We start from the raw sequence: 26,643 nt of genomic DNA, 5'->3' as shown, positions 1-26,643 counted from the left end.
AGATCTGCTATTTCTCTTATTTGCTTGTTGTAGATTGAATGTTAAGCAAAACCTTTTTGTTTCCATATGAAAAGGTTTTAAATCTAATGAGAAGGAAAAACTTCCTCAATTTTTTTTAATAACCTTCAAGTTTGGTTTGCGACTTAGTCTATGGTTTTAGTTTTGCTCTCTGTGTATTTGAGTTTGACACCCCTTCCTTAACAGTAGGGTAAATGGGTCATCATTTTTATGGGGGGGGGGGGGGGGATGTTTAGGCTTTTGCTATTATTGGTAGGTTAGATGAATAACAAAGGGCAGGCGGGTGCGTTATTAGCCCACTTGAGGTTTGCAAGGTAGCCAGGTGTGTTAGTAGGCCAGGGTGCGTTGTTGTGGGGGTTTGTAGGTGGGGGCTTATATTGTGTCCTAAAGCCACCTTTAATAAGGAGCCACCCAGATATCTGCCCCCCAACACCCTGGGGCATGAGTACAGGGGAACATGGTTCCCAGTACCTATTCTAATGAAAGGTTAAAACAACCCTAGAAATAATCATATCACTATATATAGCTATAATCAATAATCCTATATATATAGCTGGTAGGTGTTTTTGAGTTTCTAGATTTTTATGACTTTTTGTCTGGGATTATTTAAGAGTTTTGACTCCAATCATTTGAGTAATAAAAGTACTTTAAAACTTGCATTTGGTCACTGATACACAATGGACACATCAAGGCTAATTTACTAAAATAATACTAAAGATAATTTTCACCTTTGCAGGGTGAATAAGGTAAAGCTCAGCTGACTTCAGCCATCCAGTCATGTGCAAGCTTTGTTGGTTTTAAACATTCTTGAATTTGACTGGCTCTTCTTTGCAAAGTGAATTTTCATCGTATTCACTAACCTAAACAAAATGACAATTCCTTTGTAATGTGTCAAATGCTTGCTTCCTGCCTTGAGATTTACAGAAGTGGGGATGTCCCGTCTGCCTCATGCAAAAAAAAAAAAATAATGGTACTTTCCTCAGAATCAGCCTCCTGCCAGATAAGAGGATCTGTGGCATCATACGGTGGTACCATAGTTAGCATGCGGCAAAACGGGAGAGAGAAGTAGTGATTAAAATAAAATAGGTAGCTGCAGGTACAGAGGAGCAATTCATCCTGAAAAGTTCACAAAAGCAGTAAAGGTTGAATTGGATCTTAGCTCCGTACCAAAAAGGGGGGAATTAAAGCAGAACTTTCATGAATAAAAAAAAAAATCACCTACCTTTACCAATGGCAAGCCTTAGATCCATCCACAAATGAAGCCCTGTGCCGGCTCGTCTTTTCTCCTCTTTCTGGTGCTCAATGTAGTGTCCAGTGCCACCATCATCTTTATAACGTGCTCTAACATCACCCAATCCCGCACCGCACAGGCGGAATAGCCATCTTTTTACATGATGTTAAAAATGTGGTGATTTACTGTAAATAAACTGTTTTTAAAAACAAGCGTTTCTGATGTAAATTATTACCAATAACAATTTAGTCCACTGAACACATAGCTACAAGGGTCATTGGGAGTGAGCTTTAACACAATTCTATAGAGCTAATGCCACAATTATAATTCACATATTTACAGTCATCAGAATCTTCAAAGGAAAAAAAATCCATGACTCAGACCATCCCCTCCAACAACAAATGTAATTCCAGATCTCACATACAGTCTACAACATATTTATGCTGCTCAGCCCTGGGTCAGGATAGTTAATGCAGTGTAGAAGCCCACTAAGTGTACCCTTCATTTAGTATAGTAAGATCCAAACAATTTACCCTTCATCTCATTATTATCAGATAAACTATATTTATTAACAGGAATGGTAAGAATTTATCATAATTTGGGGCAATATTGTCCAAAATATAACATTGTGTAGCATTTTCACATTCTGCAACAAAATGACTTACTGTGAACAAAATTTAAAAGCTTTTCTGTAAGGTACTTACACGGCCAGCAATCCCGCTACATTCGCACAGCGAGGAGGACACCGCTCCAGAAGGCAGCACAGCCGAGGCTGCCGCTGCTTTGCTGGCAGCGTGTCTCCTCGCTCTGGTGGAGGGATCTGTCCCGGCCGAACAGTAGTTTGGGATCCCTGCAGACGTCCTGTGGGCATGCAAAGTACAGCACAGCCTAGGGGTCCTGTTGCAAGAGGTGTGCGTGGGGCGAGGCATGTATAATTTGTATTCCCTGTGGACCAATGGGCCGCAGGCCAAGGGTCCCGCCAGATCCTGGCCTTCCTAGATTCTGAAGCAGATGGTAACCTGGCACCCCTTTTCAACAGGGTCTTACACCATCTGTTACCCCAGAAGTGCACTTAACTGTGGGGGCCTCCCATTAGTAAGTGATCCACCTAATTGTTATCAGGATGGTTAAAACACCCTTGGTGTTAGGCCTCCCTTGGTTAAAATCCCACAACCCTGTGATAAACTGGGAATCGGGTCAAATTGTTCAGTGGGGAATTAAATGTCAGGCTAAATGCCAGTACGGTCCCTTGAGGTGTCAGAAAAGTTGCCCGAGCCTTACTGGGAGTTTTTTTTTTTTTTCATGTCTTTTACCCTCAGGCAGCTGACAAACTTACACCTCATTGTTCCTATGATTGCCCCATTGAATTACTCCAGGGAAAAATGCCCCCTAGGGGTCATTTGTTTGTCCTGACCGGGATAGAAATAAAGGCCCAAAAAGGGTACATCCAGGAAAACCTAGGGAAGGACTTCTGTCCATCCTCTTCCCTGCAGGAGCTGGCTTCTTCCTCGTGGAGACGAACGATGGTGGGCTGAGGCTCTGTATTGAATATAAGGGCCTGAACAAGATTACCGTGAAGAATCGTTACCCTCTGCCCCTAATGGAAAACCTTTTCTCTAAGGTCAGTGGGGCTCAATTTTTCACCAAGCTTGATTTGAAGGGGCCCTACAGTCTCATCCGAATTCAGAAGGTCGATGAGTGGAAGACCGCCTTTAATACCAGGGACAGGCACTTTGAATACCTGGTAATGCCCTTTGGTCTGTGTAATGCCCTGGCGTTATTCCAGAAGTTCGTAAATTATGTAGTCCAGGAATATCTGGGGAAGTTTGTGGTTGTCTACCTTGATGACATTTTGGTCTATTCACCTGATCTTCGCCTCCACAAAACCCAGGTGCGCCAGGTCCTCCAGAAACTATGGGAGAACTGCCTCTATGCCAAATTGGAGAAGTGCACCTTCGAGGTACATGAGGTTGATTTTTTGGGGTATAATTTGTCAGATCAAGGGTCGGATCTGTCAATGGTAAATTGACAATTATTCACGACAACTTCTGAGGTATAGTAAAAGAATAAAGGTTTTATTCACGCGTGGGAAACTCGCAACAGACAAGGCAATAGAGGTCGGGACTGTTCTTTCCTCTGTCTAAAGCAGTTTCTGAAAACTTTAACCAAAGAGTCTATTTTTTATTCTTCAGTTCCTTGCGTCACCAGTCATCCAATTCTGGGCTGGTCTTTTCTTTAATTTGTCTGGAGACAGATGAGTTATTGTTTTACTTGTTTTGCTGCTGTTGCATATTTCGTTTTCATTTCTTTTCTTGGGGGGTTACGGATTCTATGGTCCCCTTATCTGCTGGTTCCACTTGCACAGCTTCTATGGTCTCCTTATCAGCTGGTTTCACTTGACCAGGTGCAAGACCAAGACGCCTCCGGGAACAGAAAGAACACAAAAAGCTGAGTTAGTCATTTTGAAACAGCATAATATAGTTTAATATAGAGTTAATTCTCACTATACTTAAGCCTAGTATATATTCTATATACATTCACAGATCCAACCCAGGTTTTAGCAGTGCTGGATTGGCACAACCCACTGACCTCAAGAGTCTTCAGCGCTTCCTGGGCTTCGTAAATTTTTATAGGAAGTTTATTCGGAACCTCTCCTCCCTTGTTCACACTCTAATGAACCTTACCAGGAAAGGGGTGGACCTCTCAAGGTAGACTCCGCAGGTCTGCAAAGCCTTTGAAGCACTTAAGAGGCCATTCTGCAGTGCACCCATATTGGTGCATCCGGTGCCCACTCTCCCATTTGTGTAGAGGTGGATGCTTTGGATGTTGGCATGGGAGCAGTTCTCTCCCAGTACTCTGGGGAACCAGAGAGATTGCACCCTTGTGCCGGAAGTTCTCTGCAGCTGAGCGTAATTATGACATGGGCAATAGAGAACTTCTGGGGGTAAAATGGGTTTTCAAGGAATGGAGGCATTGGTTGGAAGGGGCAAAACATCCCATGACAGTTTATACTGACCACAGGAACCTAGAGTATATCAAAGGGGCCAAACGTCTTAACTCCCGTCAAGCCCGGTTCAAAGAATGTTAAGGCCGATGCCTTGTCCCGTTGCTTCCCAAAGGCCACTTCCCTTCCAGGTCCGTGCCCTAATCCTATTTTTCCTCCACAATGCGTGGTGTCAGCTCTGCAGACCCCACCGTTACTAGAAAATCTATTAAACCACTTGCCCCCCTCCAAAAGGACCACCCCCCGGAAAACCTGAAGGGCGTCTGTATGTCCCCCTCTATCTTCGCCTGAAGGTGATCCAACAGTTACATGACTCCAAAACTGTTGACCACCGAGGATTAAGAAATCCCTTGAATTAATAAAACGGCATGTTTGGTGGCCCCACATGTCAGTAGATGTAGAATCTTATGTTCGCTTCTGTCGAGTTTGTGCACAGTGTAAATCACCCCGTTCTGCTCCCTCCTGCACTCTACTTCCTCTTCCCATTCTGCTGGCCCCATGGACCCACACATCCATGCACTTTATCACGGACCTTCCGCTGTCCTCTGGGTTTTCAGTAGCCTGGGTCGTGGTAGACTGCTTTAGTAAACAAGCCCATTTCGTACCACTACCCAAGTTGCCCTCAGCCAAGGAATTAGCTGATTTATTTGTTTTCCATATTTTCCGTCTTCATGGGGCTCCGGAGAATATTGTTTCGAACCTGGGGGTTCAGTTCGTGTCACGGTTCTGGAGGGAGTACTGTGCTCATCTGGGCATCGAGCTCTCCTTTTCATTGGTGTTCCACCCAGAGATGAATGGCCAGACCGAACGGACCAACCAGTCACTGGAACAATATCTCCGGAGCTATGTGTCCAGATGCCAGGAGGAATGGGCACATTATCTACCCTTTGCGGAGGAGGCATATAACAATGCAGAACATTGCTCCACCAGGATCTCTCTGTTCATGTGCATTGGGGGTCGGAGTCCCAAGCTTTCCTGTCTGTTGGGTCCACCCTCTGATTTTCCAGCCCTTAATGATTGGGTAGAACGTTCCCGATCTGTTTGGAATCAGATCCAAAGTAATCTTAAAAAACCAGTAGCCCAGCAGAAGTGGTTTGCGGATCGCCATAAGTCCCCTGAGCCCCAGTTTCAACCTGGCAATGTGGTTTGGGTGTCTACACGCAATATTCCTCTCTACCAACCCTCAACCGGGTTAGGGCCCACGTTTATCAGTTCATTCCCCATATCAGAAAAGAATAATAGAGTAACTTATAGGGTTAGGCTTCCCAACTTGTTGAGAGGGCTAGACACCTTCCATGTTTCTTTAATAAAATCTGCTGCTGACTCTGCTCCCCTTTCAGATCCTCCTCCCCGAATGAGGTGCAGGGAGCACCTGAATATGAAGGTGAGAGAATCCAGGACTCTTGTAAGGTCCGTAACCCCCTGCAGTACCTAACTGATTTGAAATGTTTGGACCAAAGGAGAGGTGCCGACCTACCGCAAACATGTGGAGGAACTTTTGTCGGAGTTTCACCGTGATGCCCCGGAGAAACCCTGACATGAGGGTCCTGAGGCCCCTTTTGAAGGAGGGAGTAGTGTAAGGTACTTACCCGGCCCACGGGGATTTTTTATTATTATTTTTGATCATTATTTAGAATGTTCTCCAATCCAATTGAGCCAGGTAGCGTAATGTGATTGGGCGCTCTGCCCATTTATTAGGCCCTGTCATCAGCACCCTTGTCTGTTATAGCCTTTGTGTTTCAGTGTGCTTGGATGCGTTCTTCAATTTGATTTCTGTACTAACCTCTGTTGTCTTGTTACCAGCTCGGACTTATTACCCAAAGTGACCAAGGCTGAATACTGACTATTTGCATGAACTCTGTCTGCCCTAACTTCGAATTGTCCCTGACTACGCCTTCTGCCTCATCCTTCTGTACCACATGCATCGAACTGACCTTTTGTGTTTGACCCTTGGCCTGTATTTGGATTACGCAAAAAAAGGTTGAAAATAGGATAACTGGAGTTGGCTTGTGATTCATGCGCCCAGGCGCATAACATTTTAATTATATATTATCTTACCTTTTTGGCTGCTGTGATAAATGTTGAAAAAGTTCATGGTGCATCCAGGGTCAAAGGCCAATTATCACCTGTATGAGCATTATTGTGCACATAGTAAAGCACATGTTTATGCATATAGCTTCAAGGCAGCCTTTGAATAGGTTTTCAATGTTCCTCCAAGTCAAATATAGGGCTAATACACACCTTGCTGCAGTGCACAGAAAATTCACGTGGTATATGTTTGTTAAGTTGTCAGAGTAGCAATGCACACATTTCCCATTCGTTACAGTGGGACCTTTCTTTCTCATTTCCTTATGACATAAGTGTCTGAATTTGTCATATTTAAGCCACCTGCAAGATACTGAACAGGAGCTATTTAAGGACAACTGCATCCTTGTTTTAAAAGAAATATAAATGGTATACCATTTTCCATTATAAACAGATATTTTCCAATAAACTACATAACTTGATCCTGAGACTAAAATTATGGCTAAAAAACAGCAATCGTCTATACAATCACTAAATATATTCATCAAGGTTCTTGTGGAGGAACAAGCAATGATGTAGCGTGAGACCTATGGGACATGGGACCCTTCTACAGAAACTTTGCGCTGCGACTGATGGTCTTATAGCTATAAATCTATGATTTAGCTCCAGTGCTTTTTTTTTTTACAAGGCCTCTACCATTTAGGATAACATTCTCCTTAGCAGGAGCACCATGTTACAGCAGCCTTCTCTCTTTTGCTCCTTTGAGCTCCTTTACAATAAAATCCACCCCCTCAAATCAGAATACCTACTTTATATCGTTGCCCCTAACTTCAAATCACATCAGAATCCCACCTTGACATAGTCTTCTTGTATAATCCAACCTTTACATTAGGACCCCCATTTTACATCAAAATCAGTCCCCACAGACTTCTAACACGGACCCTCAGCTGACCACCCATGAGTGCATCTTTTACTGGCTGTTTACTGCTGTAAAGGGAGCTAGTGGAGGAGATATTTTATTTATATCCTCCTTTGCCAGGATCTGACTGATGACATAATCTAATACAGAGCCAGGATGAGGTAGCCAATAGTGAAAGATATCCTGGCATTTTACCTTTTAAAATTTGTGTTCCCCGTCAATTTTCACCCAAAACAACTTCGCCATTTTGAGATCAGCACCACAAAAGTGCTGGAATATCTTTGGGTCTCTACTCCTGCATAGGAATGGCCTCAGACAAAATGGGGACCTTTGCAAATATGAAGTGGGAACAGCATTCCAGCTTCCTGCAACACTGCCATTCTGTCAATAAAGGACCTGAGCAACTGCCCAGCTGGCCCTGCTCTCAGCAAGATAGAAGGAGTCCCCTGAAAATGACACTTATCCCAATTGAGCTCCACTAAGACTACTTATACAGTTTTTGTGATATAATTTTTCCCAAAACATCTCCTTCCTGCTGAAGCCTTGCAAGCAGACAATAAGAACGTTTTCATATGTTTTCCATTTTATATTGTACAGTTTGTGTTTTTATGTAGCTGGAAAAGAGAGTTTTATCCTTGAACACCCCCTCATATAGTAGCTAAGTAGACTTTTTAAGTGCCCACCCACACTCCATACTGTGGCCCATGCTCCCTACATTTCCAATAGTTTATTCATAAGGTTTATGATATATGACAGGGACAAAATGTCTCTTTTTTCAGTAGTGAGCATTGTACAGCTCTAGTGTGCATATAGTGTACATATATTATTTTAGTGTTAGTGTTAGTATGCTGATGATGAGCATCAGCCAGCTTTATTTTTATCTTGGGTTTGCCTCCCTCCCCACCACACTGGAGTAAGTATTTATGATGTGCCCGGCTTTATGTTACTTTATGTTGCCTCCTTTATGATGGCTCTCAATAACCTAAAAGATGTTAATGTCTACTATTTTTTTTTTTTTTTTTTTTTGTGGCCTCACTCATGACCCATGCTGCCTTAACTATTATATGTTCATGTTGGGAATTATATTGATAGTTGTTCATTTTCTCTACTATTGCTTTCTATATCCTTTCTAACTCCATGCTTTACTTTCCTTTCCTTTGTGTTACTACCACTACATGCTTTTTTCCCGCTGCTTCTCTGTATTGATTCATTGATCTTTAATCAGGTTTATGTTATCTTAAATCATCCGGTGTGCTTGCTTCCTTCTGTTGGGTAACACTTCCCCTCCATAGGATGCTTTCACTGCCTTTTGGAGGTATTGGGGCCGTTATATACACATTTCCCTTTTGAATATTTAGGTTTTTTTCATTAACACAGAGACCTTGCATTTAGGGTGTCTTAACATTCCTTCCTTTGTCCCACTGAAGCCCTTCTCTCAAAGTATGCTTTCATTTATGTTTCCTTTTCTTTCTTTTCTTTATTTTATCTTTAGCTTACATACCTTTATTTGCCCTTACTCCCTTTAGGCCTCCTAAAGTTTCATTCCCTGTGGACATGTCCTCCCCAAATATTAGTCAATATGGCTCTAAAATTTACATCCCTCAATGTCAAGGTACCTAATTCTCCTACAACACATTTTATTCTGTTGAGCAAGTTAAGATGATTATGCAAATAGCTTTTCTGCAGAAACCTCCCTTTCAAGATTCTTACCTTTTACAATTGCAGATTTAGCTTAGCATACCACAGTACCCTCAGACTATACGTCTAGAGGTGTCAGTGTTCTTCTCACTAAAGGAATCTCCTTAGATATCTTACAATTGTTCGCTGTTGTCAAGGTCCTGTTGCCAAATAACAATCAAGCTTCTTTCTGAGCATGGTAGATGACTTTCTTGAGGGCTATTTAATTAATGAAGAACGCCACATCTCCGATTTTCTTAAAGGAAGGAAGGAAAATCTTACTATATACTCACCAATTCATGGACATTTGGCATTTTCAACACCTCAACTAGTTGTGATTACATATTCTACTTGCCAGCCACAAAACATTTTCCAGGACTGATTTCTTGCTGCCTAAACATCATTCATCATCCTGGGATCTTCAGAAGCAGAAGCAGATAAGCATACTGTCTATCCTGAAAACCAACTATTTCAACTTCAGGCACAAGTTAAAGGTCTATGTCAACACAAGGTTAAGATTAATGTCTTTGAGCATGCTAATAAATGTGGAAGTGTTTTGCATATCCCTCTGTGCCCAAATGTATATCCATGCCATGTCATCTTAAACTTTCTCTATGGTACATACCTCAGCCTTTTTTGCAGAAACATTTTGTTTATTTCATTCCGAATTATACAGCTTGAACTCTACAGTGTGAATGACACATTTAAAATGACCATACAAAATAAAGTGTACCGTATACAAGAATTTTTGTTCTCTACTGGTCTGCCCTTGAAGACCCAACAGAAACTCTGAACTGATCTGTCACAACCTAAGCATGCCTTTGCTTCTGCTACTGGTAAAGCCCCAGGCCCTAATGGTCTAATACTTTCCTATTATAAATGTATTCTGTCTGTTTTACCTCTATTGCAGTTTTATTGCAGCTTTTAGTGTGTTACCCCCATGGCTTCTATCTCCCTTTGGACTCCCTATAGAGAGTCTGCACATATTATATTTACACATATAATGGTTCTACTGAAACAGGACCCCCTACCTGTTCTAGCTATAGACCCATCGCTCTATAAATTGTGATCTTTTTCTCTTTGAGCATTTTAGCCAGATATCTGACTCCTATTTTCTAAACTATTATTCACCCAAAGCACAGATTCTTGCCCATGCAAGAAGTAAGAAAAAATATTTCCACGTTCTCAATTTGATAAAATATGTTCTGCAAACTTTCCAACAATGCTCTTGTCTGCCAAAGCAGAAAAAGCACTTGACAGGGTGGATTGGGACTTTCTAAGAGGTACACTTCAACTTATTGGTGTACCTCCCTATTTTTTTGCACTGTATTCATGTTCCACAGCCATGTCAAGGTCAACGGTGTCCTTTATTGCCCTCTACGCAAACTCAAATCTAATACTGACCTATAGGACATCTCTGTAGGCAAAACAGTACAAAGTGTTGCAGCATATGCAGGTGACTTATTATTTTGCAATACCTTTTGATTACTCTCCTTCATTTCCTACAAGAGCCCCTTACATGGGGCAGTTATCAAAATATGAAATCAGTCTCCAAAAGTCTAAAGCCCTGGCCGTCTCTCTAACTCACACATTAAAGGTGAATCTGAAACCTCACTTGCCCTTTAAATGGGCATGTACAGTGATACAGTACTTGGGATATGAATATGCCAAACTCTCTCTCATTCTGGAATTACATTTTTTACCCTTGCTTGGTACTATTTGAAAACACCTCAAATTTTGTAGGCAACACTTGTGGTTTGGCAGATGCAACATTTTAATAGTGAATGCTTTGCCCAAATTGTTAAATTTATTGCAGGCCTTTCCAATTTCTCCTGCAGATTCTGATTTTGTGAAATTTGGTGTATGGCCCCCCCGACATAATCTTCATATTAGGGTCTTAAGACCAGAGGGGGTATGGCTTTCCCAGATTCCCTTGCTTAATATACAGCCACAAATATTGCCAGGTTAATTGATTGGTGTTACCATAAAAGAAAAAACACAAAAATGTCTGCCTTTAGAAGATGCAGTGGCTCCCATGCTTTTAGTGAGGTTCCTATCGTGCTACTCTTCAAGAATTTTCTAATAGAAACAACACCGAAAGTACCCCATAAATACTTCACTAACCTTCACCTTTTCAGTGCCACATGTCCCCTATATTAGGCAAACTACTTGTTCCCGCTGGTTTTTGGACTTTTGGATGTGGTTTACTCTTGTCCTCATAAGGGCATATTTTGTGTGCTTCACTTTCTTTTTTTCCTCTGTGTACATTTACTGGGTCCAAACTACACACTAAGTTTTGGGGAAAAATACAACTCAGTTCCTTCAATCGTTGCCTCATTCCCAACACTTTAGAAGAACAAGATCAGACGATATTCCCTGATGTTCAATTTGATCATGTTTTCTATTTTGGCCTTTATCAGTAAAAGATACTAAGAGATAAACTAAAAATTTCTAACACAATGATATAGAACCCATTGTATTCCGGCTAACAAATATTTGTAAGGTTTGCTTGTTGGAGTTGCAGAGAAGGCCTATACTCCATATTAATTGTATTTGCCTCAAGTTGGCAGCATTCTGATCAACTGATCCAGTTATTACGTACTTGCTGATGTTTTCCCCAGCAAAAAGCCTAAGTTGGCATTGCTACATACATCTACTGTGCCCAAGAAATTATACCAACAATCCTTGCTACACCATCCAGCTTATTGTGGAAAAGGCCTGTTTTCTGTCTGTGTGGAAATGCTCCAAGCTTCCCACTATCCATCGGTGGTTTATTAAAATAAACTATATTATGTATATAGAAAGTATCATTGCCTCTCAGGATCAGAAAACTTAACGATTCAGAAATGCTTGGTTTTATTGGATACAATATAGCCATTCTGCAGAATATTTAGCATTAATGCGGCACATTCCAGTTCTTTTACATTCTAAATGACCCCTATTAGCAGTTTATTCCCCTTCTCCAGACTCCTTCTTCATTCCATTTTTTCTTACTTCCTTCTTCACCTTTTACCTTAACTCCACCTTTCTCTTCTACTCTTGTCTTCCCCCATTTTTTCTCTCCTTTTTCTTTTCTCCTTCTCCCCATGTTCCCTTCCCCATTATATAGAAAACTTTTTGTTCTCATTTGGCCATAGTTAAAATAATTCAGAGAACTCACATGTCGTATTTTTGCAAAGATTTGTTGTACCTAGCTTTGTTCTTTTTTTTATTCTGTCATATATGCTATATATGTGTTGTGAATATGTACTGCTTTTGGCCTCTATTTTGCACTGTTTACATAATGTTTTTTTTCCCTTAGCATGATGGTTGAAATAAACATTAAATAAAATTTAAAAAATGTTGTGCAACAGAACATGTAAATATTAGCCTACGATCTAGTAGTCTCATATTTTATGTGATAGCATTACATTATTCATTAGATAATAGGTACAAATTATTTTGTTTCTGTTTCTTCATAAACTGAATACGCTTGATGGTTTTGTGTATTGGGAAGGAAAATATATAACATCATATTTTCTTAACGTAATTTCCTGGGAAAAGTCCTTCCCTTCCATTAAGTCTTCCTTTCCACCAGCCAGAAACATCTGAAAATACAGCAAAATACAGAAATCACAATTAATCCAATTACACAGTGATACAATACATATTTCATTCTAACATACAACTTACAGTGAGTGAATACCAATATAACTGGGGGACAGGTGATACTGGGAGAGGTGCTGGGGGCAGGATGTACCCAAAAAAGAGGACAATGAAAATGCAGTTACACTACATTTTTTTATAACTATTTAGTCTATTTGGTCAAAACTTGGAAATATCACACAAGCCATAAGCTTGTTGTATTCTCAACATATGCAACAATGTTTTTAACATCACTTTATGCATCAATTATCAATATGCCATTGAAACAGAAAATTTGAAGCTGAACTAAATAGATGTGTAGTAGTAGATATATTTTGAAAAATGTATTTTTAATTTGCATGCATTTAGTACCTCTTGCAATCCACTGTACAAAAAAGCTCAGTTTGGATTGGAAGTATAGCAGTATGTTGTGCCTAATACAGGTAGTCCCCGGGTTACATACGAGATAGGGACTGTAGGTTTGTTCTTAAGTTGAATTTGTATGTAAGTCAGAACAGGTACATTATTTTAATAAATGCAGATCTTTGCCGTAACATATTATCAGGCAGCGTGGTGTCAGTTACTGAATAAATCCTTACTGTGAGTTAATCATCTTATGTTAATAGCACCTTTAAAGCAAAAAAACAAATAAAAAAAATATATGGAGCCTAGACATTCATTAACTTCTGAAGCAAGCTGTGCTTTGATATACAAAAAGAAACAACTGCAAAGTTTGTCTTGTTCTTTAAAAAGTTACAAGAGGTTGGAGAACAGCAAAAGACTTCTTATGCAAGTCATGTAATCTGGCCCCCTCCCCCCTATCAAGCCTCTGTCCAACACACAAACGAGCAGGGAGGCCCCGTTCGTATCTAGGAGTAATTCGTATGTTGAATGTCCTTATCTTGGGACTACCTGTACTTCTTTTTCCAGGTCAGCAGTCTAATCTCTAATTTTGGTCTGGAATGAAATAATGTAACTACCAAAAATGTGCATCAGCTAATTAGCCAATTAGTATCTCAAATACACCAGGAATGAACATTGAGCTATGGATTTGTGACTGTGATCAGGTAAAAAAAAAACTAGCAACTGGAGAGAGAGTTTTGTTTAGTTTATTTCTTTTTTTTTGTACTATAAAATCTTACCTTATAAATTTTTTTTTAAACTAATGATAGTAGTGACAACAATGAATTGATCAGTATTATATTGTGTATCTTAGATATAGCTAAGTAAGCAAAGCATTTGGAATGTTACTGCACCAATCTATATCTAACTTCACAAAAACAGCACTAGCTATACCTTGTAAAAATTTTGATATGCTGTTATTTGGCAACTAACACAGTGTTACTAATAATAACTATGTGTATCTATTTGCTCTGCAAGAGGAAATGTAGATTCATTCAGTAGATATAATGTTTTCGGATTTGAACTTCTGCTTTTTCAAAATAAAATAAATTGCCTTGCCTATTTGCCACTTACCTTCCAGCACAATTTCAATAACATCATTAACATTAAAGCTTAGCTCATCAACATCTTGTCCAATGTACTGGTATAGAGCTCTGCAACGAGGATTAACAGGCTTCATCTGAGGTTTGGGGTGGCCAACTCCAGGTGGTGGTCTCTGACTGACACTCTTTCTCCTATGTACCCTGCAAAACAATTCAGGTATAGAAAGTATGTCATACCCATAAATATTGTTCTTCTTTACAAGACTGTTCTGTAATTTGCTGATGAACACAAAAGTAACATAGCATCTTTGAATGGACTTTAAAGAACTAGTCATATACAGTATGTTTCAAAAATATCAGAGGTAGTAGAACAGAAATGGCAGAAAACTCACTATCCTCTCTATTTCTCCTCTGCTGGCTACATGCTACTCCATTCCTGCAGCAATATTCAGTGTTTCTTTTCCCAGAAACTGACTCCATGTGATGTTTTCTAATTCCTGGGTCACAACCTTTGTATGATAACACGTATTTCAGGGCAATTCTAATGTAGGTGGACTCTGGCAATAGAAACACTGTATCCCATTACCTCACTCATCCATACAAGGAGGACTATGTGAAAAAAACCCTTGTTTTTACTATTTCCTCTGCCTAATGGGATATTTCCCATAACATTTTTGAAATTTGATTGTAAGATTTCAAGTGATTGTGTAATTAACCAAAATATTACAGAATAACACTTCTGTTGTATGGCAGCAAAGATTATCCAGGTATAGCTTCACTTGCTTTGAGATGAAAGTAGTTGGAAGAATATTCAACTAAGAAAAGAAATAAACTGTATGTAGACTTTCTTTTCATCAAGTTTACAATGTTGACCATTTATGTAATGTAGACATATACTTTCTGAAACAACTCTTCTCAAGGAAAAATACATTCACTTTAGTTATTGCTCTCTTTTGCCCCATCATGAAATCTATTTGTAACTGACAATCCATTGTTCTATGAAAACATAAGAGTAATATTTGTGATTTAACTTCATTTGTCTAAATAAATATTTGGCAACTTGATTGCTAAATGGGTATTTCAAAATGTAGATAAAGAGTAGAAAAAATTTGAATTCTTACCCAGCAACACCCTGGTCTGGTACATTAAGAAACTCCATGTTGTGGTCAGAGGGTGCGCGGCTTTTCCTAGGGGCTGATTGTCTAGGCAGAGCAGTGGAAGGTGGAGCTTTGACTTGCCGCTTGGCTTGTGAGTAAGTAGGGTTCCTGGAATGTCCAGCATTGAACTGAGGAGCCCCATTTCTAACAGAGCCTATGAAAAGGAGGTATAGATAAACCTTCAACATCAAAGAAAGAAAGAGGAATGGAATGGTAATGATTTTGAAAGACTTACCAGGAGGAGCAGGAGCAGGGCGGTTTGGTGGTGGTCTGTGTGATTGAGTTTGAGTTTTTTCTTTTCTTGTAGGCTCTAAAAAGGATTTTGTAATATTAGCTTTTATTTTTTAAAACTAACTTCACTACTATTCTGCTAACCATGCCTACATTAAACATCTGACAGATCTGTCTGCTTTTTGTATTATTCTGTAATGTATACCTTATTGTGTAGCAGACTACGCATAAGACCCCAGATGATTTTTCCACAAACATCAGTACATTTTAGGTTGTTATATTTAATTTTCACTCATTTGACACATTTTATTTCTAGAGTAATATAAAATTTTCAGTTATTACTTTTATGTTATTTATAATTTATATTATTCTATATTTATGCTATTTTAACATTAACATATAATAACATTATATAATAACAAAATATGTTTTTATTTTAAATTTTACATAAAATCATTTTTAATGTTTTATTTCCACACATTTCTATTTAATTGTAATAAAGGAAAGATTTGTTAATTTGTTTCTAGTGAGAACTCTTTTGTGGCAACAAAATAAGTCAATTTTTACATAAATTTGAAGCAAAACCTCCATACAGTAAATAGGGAGCATATATGACTGCCTCTTTGCACTGTAATTACTTATTTTTCAAGATGCTTTTTTTTACACATTTGTTTAAAACAAATATTGAGGGTTTATTTTAGGTAAAAAAAAAATCTGCTAGTGCACAGGAAACATCATTATGTCCAAGTACAGTAAAGCCCTCCTATTTATACGAATGAGGTATAATGTTTATCAGTAAAACAAAGCATTGGAAATTTTGCTTTTAATTTTTGCACCTGCTAAACTACAAGAGCTGAAGTTTAGGGGTCTTATATCTATTTTTTTCTGTCACAGGCCCCCTGTGTTGTGTGTATTGATATATCTCTACTTTTCTTGGCATTGATATCAGTTCCCTTTCTGGTGGTATTACAATTAAACATTTTGAGTTTTTCCAGAATGATACTTACTGGAATTTTTGGGGAGTCCATCTCCAACACTTATTGTCAGGGTCTTCCCTCCTGGTTTGAGCTGAGCAATATCTCCTTGTCCTCTAATGAATGAAATGCTTCTTGTGCCACCTCCTCCCCAGCCTTCTTTTTTAACTCTAAGCTGTAGTCTGTAGACAATATAGTCATTAATATTAGTAGAACCGTGGACTGTTCACTGTGTTGCCTTGTCAACCCTTAGATAGTTCAAATGGGAAAGTTGGTTATGGTATCCAATCAACACACTCATTTATCAAACATTTTTACTAAACTATGCATTTTCATTGTATTCTAGTAATAAAATAACTCCCATTTATACATTCCTTGATTTCAATTTGACAACAACTTGCATGTTTTACATACAGTACAAAGAAATGAAATATACTACTAAATAATTCTTACGTGTCGGCAAAATTGAGGGTTAGTTTATTCCTGGTTAGCTCCTCATACCGCTTGCACATTAGACTAATTAACTCAGTTTTGAACATACACTCCATAAGGGTATCAAATTCGGCTTCGTGCAAGATAAAGAAATCATCTTGGTGTGTGCTGGATACAGAAATAAAAAAAATTAGATCTGTGGGTGATGGTTTTTTGTATCGCAATTTTTTTGTTACTATCAGTATGTTTTTTTGTTGACCTTTAGTTATTACCTTTGTTACACTAGAAAACTCATAAGCACATACAAAGAAATACATACATATATACTCAGTGGTAATAAGTGGGCAGGCATGTTTTTGTGAAATCCTCCACGGGACCTTTGCCTATATAATTGTGGTCTAGACAGACATCTAAACATTTTGAGCAAAGGCCCAGATGCATTACATGGTATTTTCTAGATTAAATAATTAAAGCAGAACTATTCTCGTTGGTGGGGGGTCAGCTTCTTCCATAATCAGAAAGTATACTTAGCACAATATACTTGTTGATTATGGCACAGGCCTACATGTGTGTTCAGATAACTCTGGTGTCTGGCTCTGTATGTGGAGCTCTACACTACATGGTGTAGGGCTAAAACAAAGAGCAGCTAAGGCTTTTTTGTCAAATGAGACCTTGCATCTCACTTTTATCAATTAGCATTTCCTTCTGGAGTTTTTTTTAATGTTCAGAATGACTTTAATTACATGATAAACCAACTAGACAGTGCCCTGTTGTTAGTAAACATCTTTTGACAGCATTCTTTCTATAGATTTGCACTGGCATGGGTACACAATTCATGCGCTGTACTACTAAGCAGAAACCACAGCATATGTAAATGGTATTGCTATACGTTATGACTATGCAGATTTGTTACCCTTTTTAAAAGGATCTTACCAATCATAAAGGGTTTGTGGCACAAAATGTGAAGCAACTCTATAGTGTAAAACAACAGTAACCCCAGGAGTCTCAGTACTGCTTTAGAAAGGGCTCAGAGCTTCTAAAGGTCGGCATTAGCATTGGATCCACTGGCTGTCCTTAATACACCTAACAATTACATTTAAAAATAAATCTTGGCTTTAAAGCCTGCTACAGACCACTCTATATAACACTGAGAGGATCCTGGCTCAGAATATTTTTTATCAATTTTAGTCCTCATATTTAGTCCTTATACTCTTTTTTTAGATATCTATGCAAAACTAGCCCTAATCTTCTGTAAATATTTGAGCATAGGTCCACATAAAAACTATACATTAGTATTTCTAATATTTCCCATTATTATATACTCATTACATGTGAAGTCCTGCTTTTTATTTGTGGTGCAGCACAGCCCATTCAAAAAACAGTGTGGCTAAACTCCCAGTGTTATTGAGGCCCTAGCTGAACAGTTATCTCAACAGGGAGGTTGATTAAAACAGACACAGAGCTCCCTTTAATGGTTAGTCTACAGTTCACTAAATATGGAAGAGAAAGCATTTTAAGAGGTAATTTTAACAAATGAATAATTATTGCAATGACTGTGTATGTATTACTGTGTGATTATTAAAACTACTTTATACATTTCTTTTAAATACATTGCTGTATATGTCTGAAATTATACCCTTAAGTTCTGTGTAGACATTGTTTTACACAGTAAAATGAGTAAAGATGTCTGTCCATGTCAGTACTGTTATCATTCTTGCAAAGAAAATCTCTTTAACAATCATCAGCTTGGTGATTTGGGTTTTGATAAAACTATAAGCATAAAATAGAAATGCATATGCATTTACCTTAGAGAGATGCGTTTAACAGACTGTATTTCCAGTTTCTTTTTCAGAATTTCTTTGATCTGTCCTTTCTCTGGACCTTTTTTGACCTTTTCACGTCCAATCAGGTAAAGATATTTGGGAGTAAGGACAATATCTCTCTTTATGGACTGAGAAGAAAGCAAATGTCTTAGTTAGTGAGATCTTAAGTTAGAAACCCAATTTATTCATTTTTAAAGTATATTTATAACCAAAACTGGACAGAGAGTTATTGTACATAAGAGGGGACACAGACAACAATCAAAATCCGACAGGTCCTGGCCATATTATAACTCTACCCAAATCTATAAATAAAGATTTGACTTATTTAAATATGGTTTCATTTGAGTTTTATATCACCAATTTTAACCAATAACATCAAGAACTATAATAATGTATTTTAGTGGGAAGGTCAGTGGCAGATGGTAAATGCATTATGGAATGGTAAATAAAAACTTGTACTGAGAGGGATATGCAAGCTAGCAATGCTCTTTTACTTTTGAAAATCCTTGCTGTCACTCTGGTCCATATATTTAATTTTTTTGAGTCAATGATCCAAAACAAATGTGCAAATTAGAAGCTCTGACAGCACTTGTTTGATGCATGCTTATTTTAAATGAGGAAAATATACAGCTACTTGCTATTTACAATGAATGAGGCAACCGAAGTTAGTAAAAACACATATGTTCAGCTTTAACAGATCTGAAATTAATTTTGGATGTTTATCAAATCCAAGCAGCAATGGAAGTATTGAGGCCAGATATAGTCAAGCAAATTACATTTTCAGAAAGAGGATAACAATGACAGCCTTCATATTTCTCATAGTACAGACTTGTTGCTGATTTTCCCAAATTAAATATTCACACTTTCATCAATATTGCAAATATTTTAAACACCCTCTTACTGTTTGCTACTTCCCCAACCTCTTAGATTGTAAGCTCTTTTGGGCAGTGTCCTCTTCTCCTCCTGTGTCATTGCTTGTATTTGTCTGACACCTGCAACCCTATTTAATGTACAGCACTGTGTAATATGTTGGCGCTTTAAAAAATACAGTTTGATTTGCTGAATATTTCATTTGATGCTCTTTGTTGACAACAGTGTATCTGAAACTAGAGGTGGGTATCTAATATCAGTAGCACTGCATACATTTTAAACTGATCATTTTTGAAAGCATTGAGATGGGAGGTGAAGTACTCACAGCCGCTGGAGCGCGTACTTCCCCTCACTGTTGGAGGGAACCGTTCCGGCCGAACGGCATCCCCAGCATCCCTGCAGAAGCAGAACAGCACAGTCCAGGGGTCCTTCTGTAAGAGGCACGCACGCTACTATGCACGCCTCTTGTACCCCTCAGGGTTTGGGGTATGTATTGTTTGAATTCCCTGCGGCCAATCTATTCAGCATCTATTCAGCAGAAGAGCTTTGCAGATCGCCATAGGTCCCCTGAGCCCCAGTTCCAACCCAGCGATTTGGTTTGGGTGTCTACCCGCAATATTCCTCTCCGCCAACCCTCAACCAAGTTAGGACCCAAGTTTATCGGTTCATTCCCCGTTTTGGAAACATTAAATATAGTATCTTATAGGGTTAGGCTTCCCAGTTTTTTGAAAGGGGTAGACACCTTCCATGTTTCTTTAATAAAATCTGCTACTGACTCTGTTCCCCTTTCAGATCCCCCTCTGCCAGTTGTGGTGCAGCGAGCACCCGAATACGAAGTGGAGAGAATCCTGTGTTCTCTCAAGGTGTTTAACTCCCTGCAGTAGCTTATTGATTGGAAAGGGTATGGACCAGAGGAAAGGTGCTGGGCTCCAGCCTACCGCACACATGCGTAGGTACTTGTGTAGGAGTTTCACCAGGATCACCCGGAGAAACCCCAACACGAGGGTCCTGAGGCCCCTCCTGAAGGGGGGGTAGTATGAGGTACTTACCCCGCCAGCATTCCCGCGTTGTCCTCACCTGTGGTGACCCCAGAGATCGCATGCAGCCTGAGGGAAGCCACTGCAGAAGTCAGTGCAGCCGGGCGGTCACTGCTCTGCTTACAGCATGCTTCCCCAGAAGAAACCAGCAGGTTCGCTTTAACTTAGCCCTTGTCAACAGCTTTTACAGAGCTTCATTTTACTACCCTTCTGCTCTGTTCAGCAACCAGGAGGTGAGTAAAATCCTATGTATACTACAGGAGTCACTGCTTATGCAGGGCCAGACATCAAAGTCTTGTACTGGATACAGTAACTGTATGTGTATAAATAAACCCTGTGCACTTGTAATCATTAAGATGCAAATTGTATAATTATAATTTTCTATTATAAATTTCTCACCTTAAACCGTCGGTCATATTTGTTGACGGAGTCAGCAAAATCTATTCTTTCTCTTTTTCCTAAAAACTGTCGAAGCTCTGGCTTTTCTTCCATGCCCAAGTAGTCTCCCACAAAATTGCGATTGATACTATTTCTGCGGCGCTCCTTGAAACCATACAAAATGCTGGAGGCTGAGGAAACAAGAATAAAAATGTTAGAGAATTCAATATAGAGAAGAACTACTTGTATGGTAACATCTTTAGTTTTTATTTATTAATTTATTTGGTAAAAAAAAAAAAAAAGGTATTATTATTTCCCCTCCATCCTGGCTACATTCTAAATAAAAAAATACAAAATAAATATAAAAAATAATAAATAAATATTACAAATAACTCTTAACTTTTTAAAGTAACACCAGCAAATAATAATTACAGGATAGGGGGGACAGAATATCTTTTATTGGCCTCTGTGCGTCTAAACCTTCCACTGCTCTGTTCCTGATGCTAGCCATATGTTGCTGCTACTGACACTCCATCTCATTATCATCCCTGACTGAATTTTCTGAGCAACATATAAAAGTGTTTATTTCCTCCTATTGTGGATTGGATGGGATTTTCATGATTTCCATTTTCTCCCTTTTGAGGATATAAATGATTGTCCCTCTATACTGATGGAAGTGACCTAAGGAACTGTGATATTAAAAATAAGTATGGTGTTTTATTTTTTGTCACTGCACAAATGTAGTGGGAGTAGAATACAATGAAAAAACTTTCCTTTTTCGACCAAAGATATGTTCAAAACACGGGTTAAATGACATATCAGAATTCTTTCCAGTTTGTGAACATAAAGTAAGTCTGGGCATTTTGAAGAGTTAACATTAAAAGGAATGCAGATGTGATATAGATGAATGGCGAAACACTTCAAGAACAGATTACATTAAAATTTCAAGAGAACTTCACAAATCAAGAAAAGTTATTTGTAATAAATCTATTGTATCATTGATTATGATATATCCATTGTAAAAGTGATGTTTTTAATATTCATAAACATTTTTTATATTATGAATGTTTGAATTTATTAAATATTGTAATATTAAACAGGTGGATTGAAGAATATTACTTTTAGTTACCAAAAAAGTCCCCAAAGAGGATATATAGTGTACAATTTTAACAAAATTGGGATGTGGTACCATAATTATATCCCCCATTCAATTAATTACTAAATTTACAAGCTAAATATGTGTAACAGTTTTTTTTTACACAATACTATTGTTTTTTTAGTGAGCCAAATGCAGAACATTGGAAGAATAATAATCCACACATCAAATCAGCTTCATGCATTTTATTTTTTATACTTTTTTTTATTCTTCTTACCTTCTTCTCTCATTTGCTCATACTTTCGCTTAGCAATATATCTTCTCCATGCTTTCTGGATGGTTCTGGCGAAAGTATCAAATTTTCTTTCTCTCATTTCCTCTAATAAGAAGAGCTGTGTAGGTAATATGAGTTATTAGATAACAATTTATAAGACAGACCCATCCATATCCATCTATGGTGCTAAATGCATCTTTTTCTTTTAGTTATACAAAGCCATTGACTTACAATATAATAAAAATAATAGTCAGTTTATATCAATATTTTTATATTAGTTCACAGATTCAGACACTACATAGGGGTTTTTATGGGCTAATAAAACACCACAATCAGCACCTGGATCTCACCTAGGAAAGTATTTTAATATAAATCTCTATTTTTTTATTCTTATTGTTCCATTCATGGTAGTGTACAAAACACCGGTATTGATTAGATAGTAAGCGAAGTTTTAGGGTAGATATCCTGTATCCCTTTTATTAGAATAATATATTTTAACTGATAAATTTTTGGCAATTTGTACTTGTGACTAGTGTTGGCCCAATATCTCACTATTCGATTCGACATCTATTCGATCAGATAGTGAGATATTGTTTGGGTGATCAAATGCCGAATTCGAATACTATTGAAGATACAAGAGCAATCAGGCTGATTTTGCAGCCCTTTACTAGTTGTATGTGTTCTTGGATAGAGTTTCTCTATCCAAGAACACAAGTATCTCTTACTCTGTAACACACTTTCCAGCACAGTAATATGATACATTTGTTACATTTTTCTTGCACTGGATAAAAGAAAAATGGAACAAATGTATCATAATATTTCTGTGCTGGAAAGTGTGTTAGGCTTAAGCTGCGTACACACTTCCAATTTTTATCGTTGGAAATGAACGACGAACGAACGACGAACGATCGATTGGTCAAAAATCGTTCGTAAAAAAAGTAACCAACGATGCCGATGAACGAGAATAGTCGCTGGAAATGAACGACCGGCGGATCGGATTGGACGACGATCGTTTACCATCTATCGTGTGTACAGTCGTTCATTGATCGTCCATGGTCTGAGCATGCGTGATGAACGAACGTTCGTTCACTTCCTGTCGTGCACGTCACTTCCTGTATCGCTCAAACAAACGCATCTATTGTGTGTACAATATCTGCGAACGATCGTGTCGTTATCTGCATGTACAGGATCGGTGCTATACGATCGTTCGCCGATATCACGCAGGATCGTTCGTCGTTCGTTTACCAACGATAATTATTGTAAGTGTGTACGTAGCTTTAGTCTACAGGGACTGTTTACCTAGTGTTTAACCTGAGGATTTTAAAGCCCATGTTTGAAATCTCCGTGCATTCCAATGGGCTAATCTACACCAGAAAATTTCCTTCAGACACGTTTTTGAGCGTTATCTTAAACGTTGCTAGCAACGTTTAAGAAATTAAAACGCTGGATAAACGCAGGAGAACGCATAAAAACGTTTGAAAACGCCTCCATTGAACTCAATGGAGGCGGTTTCAAGCGGTTTTAAGCTTTTTATGACAGCTTCCATTGAAAACAATGGGGGCTTTTATAAATGTTTTTAGCAGGACTTTGGACTCTGGAAGCCCACTTTAATAAGGAGACTCCCAGATCTCCACCACCCCACCCTGGGGAATGAGTACAGGGGTACATAAATCCCCTTACTCATTTCCTGAAAGGGTTAAAATATATGTAAAAAAATTGGACGAGGCTTTAATGTTAAATTATTTTTTTAAATGTGTGTGTGTTTGTGTAACTAAACTTTTTTTTTTTTACAGGTTATCCCAATGACAGGATGATTCCCAGGGCTGCAATCATGACATGAACACAGCCCTGGGACTCCTCCTGACAGTGAGGGATCGCAGGGCACTAGGGGTTAAATGAGGACAAGGCTCTACATTCACCCCTAGTGCTCTGTGAGTGGCTGAGGATTTACGTTTCTCAGCCATTCAGCACTAGACATGAATGGGGAGACTTGTGCCCATTCATCTCTAGGGCTCTGTGATTGGCTGGGAAATAGGAAACCCTGATGACAGCTTAAGCATCATCAGGATTTCCCTTTCCTCAGCCAGTCAGGGAGCAGAGCAGTCAGCAGAGCTCTGCTATTTAAAAGTTTTAAAAAATGCTTATGTAAAATTGCGGCAAATCGCGGTATAAGGCGTCATAGGCGTTTATAAAAGTTTTTTAGCGTTTTAAATTTAAGCTTTAAAACGCCTGTAAAAGTGCATAAAAACGCAAATAAACATGGTAGGAACATTTATATGCGTTTTTAAAACCGCTCAGGTAGACCCAGGCTTACAGAGTAAGAGATCTCATGTCATTATAGGATAACCTGTAAAAAAAAAAAGGAAAAAAGTTAAATAAACACACACTCAATAAATTAATTTAACATTAATTTTTATTTTTTTAACACATTTTTTATCAAAATTTTTGCAGTCAAATCTTGTTTTTTTTCGGGTCGGGTCTACCCGAATTCGAACAGCCATATTCAGGTCAAATATAAGGACAACCCGAATTCGAACACCAACACTTCTTGTGACTATGGTCACTGAGATACAAAGTGATGGGAAATCCAAAACTTTAAAATTGAATATCCCAGGAGATAAGGGACAATTTTAGTAAATACAAACTGACCTGACAGTGCTGAGCCACAAAGCAGTGAGCAATACATAAATAACTACAAATTATTCACATGAAATGTTTCAATATAAATTATTAAAGGTTTTTTACATGAAGCTGATCCATGCTTATTTTTAAACCTTTGAATGACTATATCATTTAAAAAAGATGTGTGTTTATTATCTTACTGTACAATCAGACCTAATAGTAGTACATAGCTTACAGCTGTTGTCCCAAATTTGCTGTGTGACAAAATATATTAAGCATGAGCCTCTGACAGCACTTAACTCCTGTATTACAACATAACCATTCTACCCTGTTTCCCCGATGATAAGACACTGTCTTATTTTTTTTTGAAGGCCAAAATATGCTCTAGGGCTTATTTTCAGGGGGATGCCTTATTTACCCATGAAGAAGACTACAGTACACAGTTATTGTTGTCAATCATGTGCCATTCATGTCCACTTCTGATCAATCTGTGCCAATCATTGTCCCCTTCTGATCAATCATGTGCCATTCCTGTCCCCTTCAGATCAATCATGTGCCATTCATGTCCACTTCTGATCAATCTGTGCCAATCATTGTCCCCTTCTGATCAATCATGTGCCATTCCTGTCCCCTTCAGATCAATCATGTGCCATTCATGTCCACTTCTGATCAATCTGTGCCAATCATTGTCCCCTTCTGATTAATCTGATCCATTCATTGTCCCCTTCTACTGTAATCAATAATATACCGTACCATTAAATGTCCCATTGTAATTCATCATATACTGTACCATTTAATGTCCCATTCTAAAGCTTACCGTATATAGAGTGGTATTGCTCACAGCAAAAAAAACCTGTCTAAACCCGTGAACAAACTCCTGCAGTCTCCGTTAGGGAGGGATGAGGGAAGCTGCCTGTGTTTGCTTGGGCGGAGTCACGTGCGCGCACTGCAGTCCTGTCACTTCCTCTTCATGACGAGGCGCGGCACACACGGAGGAACCACACGGAGTCACCCACCGTACCACCCGATTCGGGTAAGTGCAGGTATCGGTGGGTGGCTTATTTGCGGGGGGGGGGCTTATTTATCATTTTTCTCTAAAAAGGGGGGGCTGTCTTATTTGATGGCCCTGCCTTATCATCGGGGAAACACGGTATATAGTTTGATTTTATGTTGTAATGCTTGCTCCCTATGTTTGTTCAGCATTATCTTGTAGCATTCTAATAAAATTACAGTTGGACACAATATTTACTATTATTTATCATGTCACATAGAAAAAAGAATTAAAAGTTTATCTGCAATCCTATTTAGTACTGTTCAATATTGTGTAGTTCTTAATTTATACTCTTCATCCACTGTGTAGATCAAAGGCACATAGCATATTTGTGTTATTCTAATAGAAAATGTAATAAGCATATTTCAAACTGATATAAATTGGTATTCAGACAACATACCGATTCTGGATTCTTTACAAACACCTTTGTTTTTCCCATTTGGTATTGATCGGCATCCATATTTACAGACCTCAAAAGATGCTGCACTCCTTGCCGTTCATCCCCTCGCCACCTGGGCCATGTTTCCTTTGTCAAGATTGCATATCTAGTAATGGCATATAAAACAATATTTTATAAACTTTAAAAACTATAGCAATGTACTGTGAATGAGGCATTAAGATGGCATGTATACCTTTGAAGAAATTTATTGAAAACTCTTCTAAAGGCAAAACCAGCACGGCGTACACGAATGTTCTCCTTTAAGCCTAGATATTCAACTTGATGTTTGACTCTGGAAAACAAAAACATTTCAAGG

The 26,643-nt window shown here is 38.5% G+C and overlaps 1 protein-coding gene across 1 annotated transcript in view; it reads right to left on the bottom strand.

Annotated features, from left to right (window-relative positions):
- Positions 1–9,506: 9,506 nt before the first annotated feature.
- Positions 9,507–26,643, bottom strand: part of MYO1F (myosin IF) — a 51,999-nt gene continuing 34,862 nt past the window's right edge. Inside the window, exons 18-28 of the mRNA XM_072405164.1 lie at positions 26,521–26,619; positions 26,289–26,433; positions 22,219–22,333; positions 20,867–21,036; positions 18,543–18,688; positions 16,759–16,905; positions 16,339–16,487; positions 15,336–15,410; positions 15,065–15,254; positions 13,975–14,144; positions 9,507–12,461 (exon numbers count right to left, since the gene is read on the bottom strand). Of these exons, the coding sequence (XP_072261265.1) occupies positions 12,385–12,461; positions 13,975–14,144; positions 15,065–15,254; positions 15,336–15,410; positions 16,339–16,487; positions 16,759–16,905; positions 18,543–18,688; positions 20,867–21,036; positions 22,219–22,333; positions 26,289–26,433; positions 26,521–26,619 (1,483 nt within the window). The 3' untranslated portion in view covers positions 9,507–12,384. The remainder of the gene's footprint in view (positions 12,462–13,974; positions 14,145–15,064; positions 15,255–15,335; positions 15,411–16,338; positions 16,488–16,758; positions 16,906–18,542; positions 18,689–20,866; positions 21,037–22,218; positions 22,334–26,288; positions 26,434–26,520; positions 26,620–26,643) is intronic.

This window comes from Pyxicephalus adspersus, chromosome 3 (assembly GCF_032062135.1).
Source record: "Pyxicephalus adspersus chromosome 3, UCB_Pads_2.0, whole genome shotgun sequence".
In the NCBI taxonomy this organism is placed as follows: Eukaryota; Metazoa; Chordata; class Amphibia; order Anura; family Pyxicephalidae; genus Pyxicephalus; species Pyxicephalus adspersus.
Note: the sequence above shows the minus strand (reverse complement) of the source record. Positions and strands in the feature narration are given on the sequence as shown.